The following is a 12,365-nucleotide window of genomic DNA, read 5'->3' as shown; positions in this document are numbered from 1 at the left end:
TGCGTGTAAAAGCAAGGTAAATTCTACAAACAAATACAGTCATTTATGCGAGCCATATGTTTGTATGCATGGAAACATGAGTAACAAGCATTAAGGCTGTTTGAATAGATTCTAACTAAAAAAGGTTTTCTTGTCTGGCTGTTCTACTTCAACTTCCTGAGAGACAGCCTTAAAAACAACACTAACACCCTGGCAACAAACAACCACCCTTAAATCCTGCCTAGCCTAAATCATAAAGGGAGCATAGGGTGATAGTCTACGAATTCAAGCTTTGACACAATTTCAATAGACATTATGTAAATTGGGTCTATAATAAAGTTACCCCGCTTTTTATTATATTGTAGTGATGAAATCATGTAGTAAAGAAATGCAACCATGGCAATCTCCTTCACCCAAATGGATTTGGATCTTTTTGTCTGAGGCCATATATCTTAAGGCTCACAAGACTTTAAAATTTTACTGCATGACTGTTAAGTGTTGTCTTGAATATGGTTTGTAAAAGTGATTTTTTTTTAACCTCTAATCTGGTCGTTCTCCATTCTGTGTACATACATGAACCATTAAATACAAGAAGCAACAAGCGAAGCCTAGGCGCTTCTTCACACCAATCCAGTAAAGATTTGATGAGTGTCAGGAATCTCCAGCTCCAATGTTTTCCCAATGCTTGCCTGGGGGTGGGGGGTGGGGGGGAAGTGCATGACTGTGAGAACTCAGGGAGTTCCCTACTTGAAAATGCTTAGGAATTTCTTGGGGATCTTGTCTAAAAATGAAGATTCTGAGAGGCAATTTGTGGTTGATTCAGATTTTGTTTGTAACAAGTGATTGATATTTCTGGTGCCCATCTGTGGACCACATTGATATGAAAACATTGCAATGCTCCTCAAACTGCAGCCCAGGTCTGAAGCTTTGAAAGTCTCACCTAAAGAATGAAGACCAAAGTGTGGACACTGTGCACCTTCTTAGAATTGGGAACAAAACACCCAGGGAAGGAGTTACAGAGACAAAGTTCGTAGCTGTGATGAAAGGATGGACCATTTAGAGACTGCTGTATCCAGGGATCCGTCCCATAATCAGCTTCTAAACGCTGACACCATTGCATACACTAGCAAGATTTTGCTGAAAGGACCCAAATATAGCTGTCTCTTGTGAGACGATGCCGGGGCCTAGCAAACACAGGAGTGGATGTTCACAGTCAGCTATTGGATGTATCACAGGGCTCCCAATGGAGAAGCTAGAGAAAGTACCCAAGGAGCTAAAGGGATCTGCAACCCTATTGTTGGAACAACATGATGTACTAACCAGAACCCTGGAGCTCTTGTCTCTAGCTGCATATGTATCGAAAGATGGCCTAGTCGGCCATCAATGGAAAGAGAGGCCCATTGGACTTGCAAACTTTATATGCCCCAATATAGGGGAATGCCAGGGCCAAAAGAATGGGAATGGGTGGGTAGGGAATTGGGGGGCGCTATGGGGGACTTTTGGGATAGTATTGGAAATGTAATTGAGGAAAATATGTAATAAAAATATAAAAAAAAAAAAAAAAAGAAAGTCTCACCTAAACACAGGAAAAATGCAAATTGTCAGACTACAGAATAGGGCAACTCAATCAGACATTCTGTAGGCGGCAGGGCTCAAGTCAGTGATTCTTAACCTTCCTAATGCTGTGACCCTTATTTTGTGGTGTCTCCTAACCATAAAATTATTTTTGTGGCTACTTCATTATTGTAATTTGGCTACTGTTATGAATCACAGTGTAAATCCCTGTGTTTTCAAATGTTCTTAGGCAAATCTTTGAAAAGGTCCTTTGACCCTCAAAGGGGTTGTGACTATACATTGAGAACCACTGGCTCAAGTGATCAAGTTCAAGAAACAGGGTCCTTATATAATTGTTTCCTAAAGACAAAACATCTGGCTGCTTATGGCTGGACAAGGAGTGGGTCCTTATTCTTGTATAGCACTTCAACAGTTCAACAAGCTTTCCTTCTTTACCTATTGTGGGCTTCTTAAAATAATTCTGTACAGTAACTAAAATAGATAGTTTCAGTATTTTCAAATTTGAAACTGCAGCTCAAAATAATTCAGGGATTTGCACAAAGTCATAGCCTACAAGGAGAGATCCAAATTTAGAACCTAGATCTTTTGAGTCTTGGGAACTCAGAGGCAATGCATATAGAGAACAGGGCCATCCATTGAAACTTCCAAGCAATAGCTTGGAGAAATGGTATCTCTAGGGCTCAGGTGATGGTGAGAAGAAGTCTAGCCTATTCCAGCTACTTCCTATCAGGTGAGTCACAGCTGTTTTCACTTGAAACTAGCAGGGACCACAAAGCACTCTAATCCTTTTTGGCCTGAGTTTGCTGTTATGCAGGATCAGCTATGGGAAACACAAATGCTGAACTCTCAACAATTGACTTAGGGCATGAATCACCACAGTTGTCCAGTTCATATGAAGTCAAAACTACACAAATCAGACCAACGGCCTTCCCTTTTTTATATTGTATGTGCATTTATATATACACTCACTTGCTCAACATTTACAGAAATGCAAAAATTCAGCTGGCCACTGACTCATGAGGTTTCTCTGTTTTCTTTTTGGGCCATTAACGACAACAAACAGCATAATTCACGGGTGCATAAATGTTCTTTAGTAAAATGTATGTAAAATGCCGTAATCCTAGGTGATATACAGCATGTTGAACTCCATTCTTTACAACATATACTTAATGAAGGGTTTTATGGGCAATGGATGATCCTTAAAGTATTAGTGATAGCCAATAAAATTTGATTACCTTTAGTGACTTAGCTACAGAGAAAGGAAAGCTCATAATTGTCCCGGGCTCTCATTGCAGGCCCACAAAGTTTGTTTTCAAATAGTGAATTTTAAGTAGTAAAAAAAAAAAAAATCACATTCGGTGCCAGGAGTTTGTTTGAGTGTTGACACTTTCTTAGTGAACGTAGGCGTTCCAGATGCCTTATAGAAGAGGAGTCATGTTTTCTCTTGAAATTTGAGCATGATTTATTACATTTTATCGTCAAATAATTCCATCTTTTTTGTTGAATCTTTCCCCCCTCTTAATACAGAAACAAACTGGAAAGTAAATACATTTGGGAAAACAAAAATTAAGCAACCTGTTGATACCACTTGGTTTCTCTCTAAAGCTCATATACTTATTAGATATAGTTTCATCTCTATGGAGAAAATATTATCATCCTTGAAATACTGTAATATTCTGAAAACATCAAAGACAGATGGAATTATAAGTATCCCAGTTTGATATCTCAATTTTTGATTAATTACGATCACATTGCTGGGTCCACTTGCCCTTTTAACATGCATGTGTTTACATTGTAGCTTCATATGTTTATGCATATGAATATTTACAAAGAAACTTTGCTGAGTTGGTACACAATAACAAAAATGTTTTATGCAGCTACTGTTGTAGTTTGAGATCTAGTACCCTACCAATATCTTTTCAGATATATGCTATTAATACTAAGGAGGTGGTCAGTGTGGCCATTAAGATGTCACTATTGGCAAGTATGTTACAGAGTACCGCCTCTTTCCAATGGTCTATGGTTTATAAAGAGAGGTAAATGTGTTTCAATGCATCAAGATTAAACCACGTGGATGTCTGTGTTCAGGTGATAGAGATAGTAAAACTAGAACTTGAACTTCTAAGGATTGATGAATCCCCTTATTAAAGTGGTGAAGTATGTGGGCTCTGTTAAAAACATACATACATACATACATACATATATACAACACCAACAATAACAACAAAACTTGAGTCTGCTTCATAAGTAGAGTCCCAGAGATAAGTATGTGCCAAAGGAATTTGTATAACAGTCTAAAGCCATGTTCAGATTCATTCTATCCAGACAGGAACTTCAGGCACTGCATTGCTGTTGATCTATAGATCTGTGGATCACACTTTGGTTCCTTGACTTTGGGATGGAAGTGGTGTGTGGGCTTCGTTAGGTCCTTCTATGAGTTTTATAAAGACTTGGAGTTTCCTCCAAGACACAGCCAGGTTAGGCATGGATGGCTCAGGCTATCTCTTTCAAATTTGGTTATAATTATATAGTATCCTTTTTTTCCCAAAAGGATAAAAATTATGGAATATGAAAGCAAGATGCTCACTTCTTAATTGCGATGCACAATTGGACTAAAGGCTATATTAAATAAAAGCAATGATCAATTCCAAAATTCCTACAGAAACTCTTGTTTTATGGAAGCAAGAAGATAATGTTTTGAAGACTTGTCAGCTAAGTTCCTGTCGTTGAAGCATCAGAACTACAAGCCTCCCTTGTCTCCTATTGCCATTTCTAACTATTCAGGGCCACACACTCACTAAGAGAGGATTTTTCTCTTCCCTGCCATTTCACTTTCTCAGTGCCAAGCATCTACTGTGGCTGCCAATGAATCAAGTTCTCCTTCCTCTCCTCCCCTGGAAGATCACACTCCCAGCAAAATGTCACCAACAAAGTGGAAGCATGCCTTTCCCAGGCTAGACTTGCAAACAGAAAGCAACAGCACTATTCTTCACCAGAAAACTGACTCACAAAGCAGCCTGGATCCAGTTAAAGAGACTGGGGAAGGAGAAGGTCAGCTAAGAAAACAAAAGTAACTTGCTCTATGGTTACTTCTGATAGAGCTCCACCAACCTCAGAAATAAAGCCTTGTCTCAGTCAGAGAAAATAAAAAGGAGGGCATGTGAGGTGAGGTCTGGAGAAGTAATGGATTCCCATAGGTGACTTATTTGCATGTTGTTTATTTGTCTTCCCTCTCCCTGGGAATAACTGGTGTTGGATTTGTTCCCTTTCCTCAGACTCCATTTCTACATTGTAATATCTGATAAAGTGTGGTAATTAAAAACAAAACTAAATTCTAAATTCTTTTAGCAATCATCATGCAAACACATCTCCATACCGTACAGATCTTTATGTAATGAGAATGCCTCTTCTAGATGTAGAAAACCTATGTGTTCCCTACATGGAAGTACCAGCATCCATTTATTCTGCTTATTAACATGCCCATGTTTCTCTGACTGTACCTTAGGATGCTGTGCTGCTCATTTACAAAGACATCAGGAACTTTTGAAAAATTTAAATCAAAAAGTTTTATACATTCAGAGTAGACCCATTTCTCACCTTTAATCTTACAATCTTGGGAAACAAGTCACTTCTAGGGCAAGCATAAACGTAGAGCTCTGCTGCTAGTAAAGGGTTAAGGATGTTAGGGAATACGAATGTCAGCAGCTGAGACGGCATGCTTGTGTGTTTGCAAAAATATTTTCTGCATTATGTCCAAATCCCTTTTCAAACAGATAAATTACTCTATAAATCTTATTACCCCGTGTGGATAAATCACGAATGCAGGTTTACAAAGCTGGGGACCTACAAGGGGAAGTCCGCTCTGGTTAGGAGGGTATTTGGGATTCATAATCACTCAAAGCCCAGGAAATGAAGAAAGAAGTACTCACACACACTATCATGTGCTCACTCTTTTGCCCTCTGGAACAACATATGTACATGTACATACAACACACACACACACACACCTAAAACATGCCATATCACACCACACACGATTTCATCTCTAACAAGGCTAAAGGGATCCCAAAGCAGGACACTCTGTGACAGCCAACCAAATTTATTTCTGAGAAAAGAAAAGAAAACTTTGCTGCTGTAGGCAGCTCTGCCACAGAACTGCTCCCTGATGCCCCGGGGTTTATGCACTATCAGCTCCTTGCACACAGATTAGAGGTTGATTTTCTATGGCATACTGTTTTTTATTGCCCCAGCCAGCAATATTACCTAGATAGACAGACCAACACTGGGTCATTATATTTGGAAGAAATGGGATTTTAAAAGATCTCCTAGGAAAATACTTTCTCCTCTTTTTCTATTATTATCTGCCAGAGAGTCAAATAAAGCTGGGAAGGGAGAGGGGAGAAGGAAAGAGAGGAAAGAAGCTTTGAGCTTTAAGGAAATGTAGTAATGACAAGGTATCATCCAAGTCTCTCTACCTTAGGAGGGTCAAACTCTCAAGGACTTGGGAAGCTTTTCCAAAATTCCATCCCAAATTATATTGCGGAGCTTGGCAGAGCTGCATAGGCATAAGACTTTGAACTCAATGATCAATTTGTAGTATGTAATGTAATGCCAGGTTAATGCCTTCTCCTCCTCTGTTTAAGTTTTCTATTCTTAAAGGCCTGCCATTAGGCTGGATCCTTTCCTTCCGTTCTCATTCTCTGTTGATTTCTCTCCACATTCCCCAAAAGCCTCAGTAATCATCCAAAGTTGTAAGATTGACTTATTGCCTATGATGTCAATTCAGAGATCTTTACAGAAAGTCTTCTATCAGAACTACTGCTAGGGCAGACTGAGCCTTGCTGAGCCACACACACACACACACACACACACACACACACACACACACGGACAAGGAGAATGCAGCCTTGCGTACTACGTTTTGAAAGCCATAACTCAACAACTCTTGTGTCTGAATAGAGGAACCTCAACAAAAGTGTAAGTGCCAAGCGTGAGCAATTACCACAGCATGAATACAGCCCAATGCCACTAATGCCATAGATAAAGTTCGGCTTTCTTGACTAGAGAAAACAACATTCAAAGAACGAAACAACACTCCAAAAGCACCCTTGGCTCTTGACAGGGACCAGACTCCCTTAAATTTTGTTCCTGGCTAAATCTTCAAGTCGATACAAGGGACACACACACACACACACGCCCACTAACCCAGGGCAGCTGGAGTTCACTATCACACACACACACACACACACACACACACACACACACACACACACACACCAGAAAAGTTGCTCGCAAGCCCTACCTGAGGATGGCCGTGTCCCCCTGTCTCACGGTGATGTTGTCCGTGCCTCGGTTAAAATCCACGCTGCGAACAGGCAGTCCTGTGGGAAGAAGGCAGAGCAGTCTCAGTAGGACCAGCGGCAACTGTTTCCGATCGGGCTGAACTCTCCCGACCATGGTGGCCTCGGCGAGTTGGTCCGCGGTGGACTCGCGTGTGCGCGCTGCTGGCCACGGAGAGGGGCTCTAGCGCGCGGGGCTCGCAGCCACTGCCAAGGCTGCTCGGGCGGGTCCAGCGCGCACTCCCTTCCACTTTGCCTCGCTCTTTCCCTCGCTTAGTCTCTTTTCCCTCTGGGATTTAACAAAGCCCTCATCAAATCCAAGCAGGAGTCGGGGAGAAAGTGGAGGAACAAATTTTCCGAAGGAAGAGTGCAAATATAAAATGCTTTAATGATGAGGAGGCGACTGTCAATGGCAGGGGTGCTTCCTTAGACTCTCTGTAGCTGGCTGCTTCTCTGCCAGCGTCTGGGCTGAGCTGCTTCCCTCTGTAACCCACTTTCCCAGGCAGCAGGAGAGCCTGCCAGGGAGAGTAAAGAAACAGCCTCTCGCAGCAGCAGCAGCAGCAGCGGCAGCAACCCAGGAGCTCTCTCCCCCTCCTCTTTCTTGTTTCTCCCTCCAGTCCCTGTTCTCTCTCTACTCAGCACCTCCCCCCTACCCTGCTGGTTTTCAACAGCCCTGCCACGTCATCCCCTCCTCCCACCCCTCAGCGTGGCCCCTTGCTTTGCACAACTGCCCTCTTCACCAGCAGCCAGCCTCAATGAAAGCCTGATGCGCCTTTAGGTTGTCAGGACAACAGCTCCATCTGAGGCCTGGCTGATTTCCTTAAGAAGAGGGGATGGGGCTCAGAGGTACTGTTAAGACAGGGAAGGGGAGGTGGACTTAAGCTGTAAAAGGACAGGAGAAAGGGTCCAGGAAAGAAGAGGGAAGGCATGGCAAGAAAGAAATGCAAACCTTAACAAATGGAGTTACATACACATGGATAGGAAGGCATACTGCAGAATGGACCAGAAAGATGAGAAAGGATGAAGAAATTAGCCAAGCTGAGTCTCAAACTGAAAGCCAAGGTTGGTTTCAGAGTCCTGGCAAATGGCTTTCCACACTCCCATGGTATTCACCCTCTCTCCTCTCCTGAAGTATTTGAAAGGTTTATTTTCTCTCCCCTCTTCATCCTCCTCCCCCGCCCCCCCCTCCAAGCCCCTTATGAAAGATGGATTGGAGACAATGCTGGCATTGAGTGGCTCCGGGTGTGAATGCTTGTCTTGTCTTTCCCAAGTGCCAGCCAAAGCAGCTGATCCTTGATCCCCAGATCAACCTCACTCTCCAGGAAACCCACAGGCAGACACCTGAGGGATGGGATTCGGGATTATCATTCACAGGGTCCATTGCAGCTAGCTCGCCAAGTTGCTAATGCCACTGGCTTCTCAAGAAACGCAGCGATACAAGGAAGTAGATCTGAAAGTTTGTCATTTACAAGGAGATCTAAGAGCCGGGCGTGGAGATCTAAGTCTATAGATAGCACTCTACTGAATGCAGATGCCAAACAGGTGTAAGGAATTAGCATTTGTCACTCCTACACAGCTACCCAACCTAGCCAGTGTTGTCTGTAAGGAGTGAACCCACCATAGTCACTCAAGGGAGGGTTTCAATGCCAGACAGCTCCCTCAGCCCTGAGGCTGGAGATGGGATCAGCTGAAGACATCTCGTCTCTCCTGAATATCCTCCCTCTCTCAACACTCACAGAGTACAAGAGACAGTGTTATAAAGTCTACAAAACAAAGTATAGTCAGCTTTACACAACTGACATTACAAGACTCATTTCCCCAATCAAGAGACAGCAAATCCTTCCAGGTTCGAGGTTTTTATGTGAAGGAGGCGGGAGTAGGAGCAGATCTGTAGTTTCCAGGTTTGAGCAAGCAAATCACCCTCAGACCCCAAGAATAATCAATCACCCTTGGTTTCCTTTTGGCTTCTTGGCACCAGCAGAGCTTTGGAATTTCACCTGTTTCCTCTGTGATAGCAAGGAAATTTGACAAGGGCAGCTGTACCTTGTATCTTAGTTAATGTGATAAGACATCCTGGCCAAACACAGCATAGTGAGGATGGCTTTGCTGGCTTACACTTCTACATCACAGTCTACTATCAAGGAAGCCCGACAGGAACCCAAGGCAAGAATCTGGAAGCAGAAATAAAAGCCCCTTGTGGCTTGATCAGCCTGTTTTCTTAAACCACCCAGGACAATCTTGCCCAGATGTTTCTCCTACCAGTAGTGTGGAACCTCCCACCCCCAATAATTAAAACAGAAAATGCCCCATAGACTTGCCTACAGGACACGTTTATGGAGCCGTTTTCTCAGTTAAGAATCTCTCTTCCCAAGCATAGCGAAGATTGAGTGAAGCTGAGGAAGCCAACCAGCCCACATGGTTAGCTACAGACACGTGCAACCAAAAAATCATAGCAAGAGGAATAAGCTGTGAACCCCCCCGCAGAACTCAAGCCCTAAGGAGTCATTCACAGCTGGTATTTGCCTTGTCCCCCAGAATATTTAAAGGATTTTTGGACAGTATTTTATTAGTTTAGAGGTAGATGGCTTCCTACAGATTATGTGAGAAAATACTTTAAAGTATTGGAATCTAAATTGTCCCAATTCAAGGTTTATAAAGTCAATGACTTTTATTTTCACTGTGAGTTCATTTCACATAAATCAAGATGTCCTTTGTCGGTGGTGATGAGCAGTCTTAGGAAGCAGGAATGAGCCATGGCTGGCTCGGGACACGGCTGTTGAAATTTTGAGCTCATTTTATCAGTGAAGAGATGGCTAGATAAAGTGGTTAGTTGAGTCATAAGTGCTGTAATTGTCAGTGTGAATGGAACAAATGAGTTTAGCATGCTAAAGGGGATGGTGTCAAGATTGGCAATGGTTTCCCATACATTGCCAACAGGCTTGACCATCCTTGCCAAGGACCTTGTTGCTCTTAGAAATGGATGATTTGCTTGCATAATGACTTAGATATAGAATATGTTCTCTTGTTGTAAGGTGTTCCTCTACTATCAGAAAGAAAAAAAAAATAAAGAGATGGTGGACATAGACCTTACAAAATGTCTTAATTCCATTGACCATGCCAGGAAAGTGATATTGTCCACTGGGGACACAGTGTGTTTCTAGAAGCCATGGCAAGAAGGACTAGACCCATAAAGATCAATGCAATGCCTCAGTGGACAGGATCTTGTGTGAGAAAGGAATAGAATTTTTATTTATTTATTTATTTATTTATTTATATGTTTGTCATGACAAAGAGAAGGATAATACAATACTAGTAATTTTTTGTGACAGAGGTCAACACGTGACTTTTACCTAATTTTTGTACCAACAAATTCTTGCTACTAGCATGAGTGACTTCCTAGGAGGTGTTCAGAGCAAACATGATGTTTGCAACCCTATGCACAAAGTAATTCACAGAAGTAGGATCAGAAATGTAGCATTTGTAGTTAACCAATCACATTTTGGTTTTGTCTCTGTAGTCATACTAAGGAAAAGATATATTACATAATCAAGATTATAATCGCAATCAAAATGGAAAGAGTGAAACTAATTAAGAAGAGAAAAAGCACAAGTGCATATTTGCATAGAAAAAAAATCTGAAAAGCAATTAAGAGGTATATATTCTTTTAATCTTTATTAAGCTTACCCTGGTTCTTGGGGAAACTTTGGTTTTACTTAATTGACTTGCTGTGAGGACATAAGGTAAAACACAATCTTTAAAGGAAGACCTCAGTTTAGGGGATCTTTAATGTAGAATGTTCAGCAATTCAGTCCAATTCAAGAAGAATTTCAGTCATGAAGCTTATTAGATAAGTCGATAATAAAATGGCATTTACATTCAGAGAGAACTTCAGGAGCTTCTTTCTCCCAACACTTGCCCCCAAAGGAGAGTTTATGATTGTTAAATATAAGAATGGAGGAATGGCTGACTTTCCTATCCCACACAGAATGTAAATATCTGTGTTCATAGAGTAATACATCCATCAACTTCTGGCCTGGTTCACTCTAGACTCTCAGAACATCCCCTCTTCTTGCCCTCAGTGAGTTCTGGTTTTCACTCTCTTATAATCCCCTACTTTCTGTTACACCAATAGAGTATAAAACTGGATCCTGTATTTCATCCTCATGGCCATTCTCCTCCAAACTACCTTACTATCAACTCCTCTACTACTTTCCTTCCTTAGAAATGTCGAGAGAGAAACAGATAGGTAACGTTCTGAAAGGCATACAGGCTATTTTCCCAGAATCACTCTATACATGCTTGTGAGCAGCTTGGCATAAATGAACATACTTGTGAGGCGAGCATGGCTGTTAGCCATGTGAAACAGCCACCATCACCCAAGTAAGATGATCTTAACTACTACTTTAAAATAACATCCTGCCTTTCCAAAGGAGGCTTTAGGAGGTTCTGGCACTCTCCAGAGACAAATGCTGCAAGAAAAACAAAAACTGGCTCACATCTGAGTACCCTAAGAAGCATGAAGCATTTATTGCTCTGTTTAGCTTTGTAAGGTAACAGGCGCACAGGAAATCCAAATGCAGCCTGAAATGTACAACTAATTATTTGGCTACATTGCTTGATTTTTTTTTTTGCTAAACCTGTCTATAGCATTATTAATGAACCATTCTAAATTTCCACAGTGGTAAGGTCTTAATCATAATAATATCATGTCTAAGCTCTACTTTCATAAGTAGAATTAGCATTTCCATATGAGCTAGAAAGGCAGAATTGTTAAAACTTCTCCTCAGGATCCATGCCATCATATGCTCATTGATTTCATTATAAGCTAGCAGTGTTCTGGTGCTTGGGCTTATGCTCATGTGTATGGCATTGTCTTGTGACTTGCCATTGGAATTTCGTATCTTTAAATTTAACTTTATTCATATATACTGTCCTGTGTCAAAACAAAACAAAACAAAACAAAAAAAACCCCAAACTATTCGTCCTCAATTCAGTTACTGTCCAGGTTCTCCTCATAGCCCCCAGTGATGTAAAACCCCTGACTCAAATTCTACACCTCGAAAATCAGTCTAAGGTTTGCTTTCAGTGCATGCCACGGTTCATTGTTATCAAATCAGTCCTCAGCCTTTAACAATGTGGGTTTTGCTCACTTGTTCTATTTTTACAGGCCTCAGTGCTTGGATATGTCCCAGTTTCACAAGGTCTTGGAAACTGTTCAGCTACTTGTATCCCCACATTTTACCTCTACTCTTGGATACTCATCAGCACACCTGCCCTCGCTGTCACTGGCACACTGGTGCCCCAGGACACTTAACAAATCTTTTTATTTCAAAGAATTGTACACACTGGCCTTTGGCTCACCTTTTTTTTTCCCCTAGATTTTAAGCTCTGCCACCATGGGCACCATCCACAAAGAGGTGACAGTGTAGAATAATGTAGGATCTGATTTGCTTCTGCTTGTTCAGGATACCT

At 41.6% G+C, this 12,365-nt stretch overlaps 1 protein-coding gene across 5 annotated transcripts in view; it reads right to left on the bottom strand.

The window, feature by feature from the left end:
• Positions 1 to 12,365, bottom strand: part of Lsamp (limbic system associated membrane protein) — a 2,143,093-nt gene that overhangs the window by 617,204 nt on the left and 1,513,524 nt on the right. For 3 of the 5 annotated variants that reach the window (XM_021184808.3, XM_085832472.1, XM_021184809.3), the window contains exon 3: positions 6,857 to 6,935. In XM_021184808.3, coding sequence (XP_021040467.2) covers positions 6,857 to 6,935 — 79 coding nt within the window. Of the gene's footprint in view, positions 1 to 6,856; positions 7,467 to 12,365 lie in introns of those variants that run through there. The other 2 variants (XM_085832473.1, XM_085832474.1) reach the window with 2 other exon arrangements.

The sequence above is a fragment of the Mus caroli genome, unplaced genomic scaffold, assembly GCF_978045245.1.
Source record: "Mus caroli unplaced genomic scaffold, Mus_caroli_1 scaffold_17, whole genome shotgun sequence".
Lineage (NCBI taxonomy): Eukaryota > Metazoa > Chordata > Mammalia > Rodentia > Muridae > Mus > Mus caroli.
Note: the sequence above shows the minus strand (reverse complement) of the source record. Positions and strands in the feature narration are given on the sequence as shown.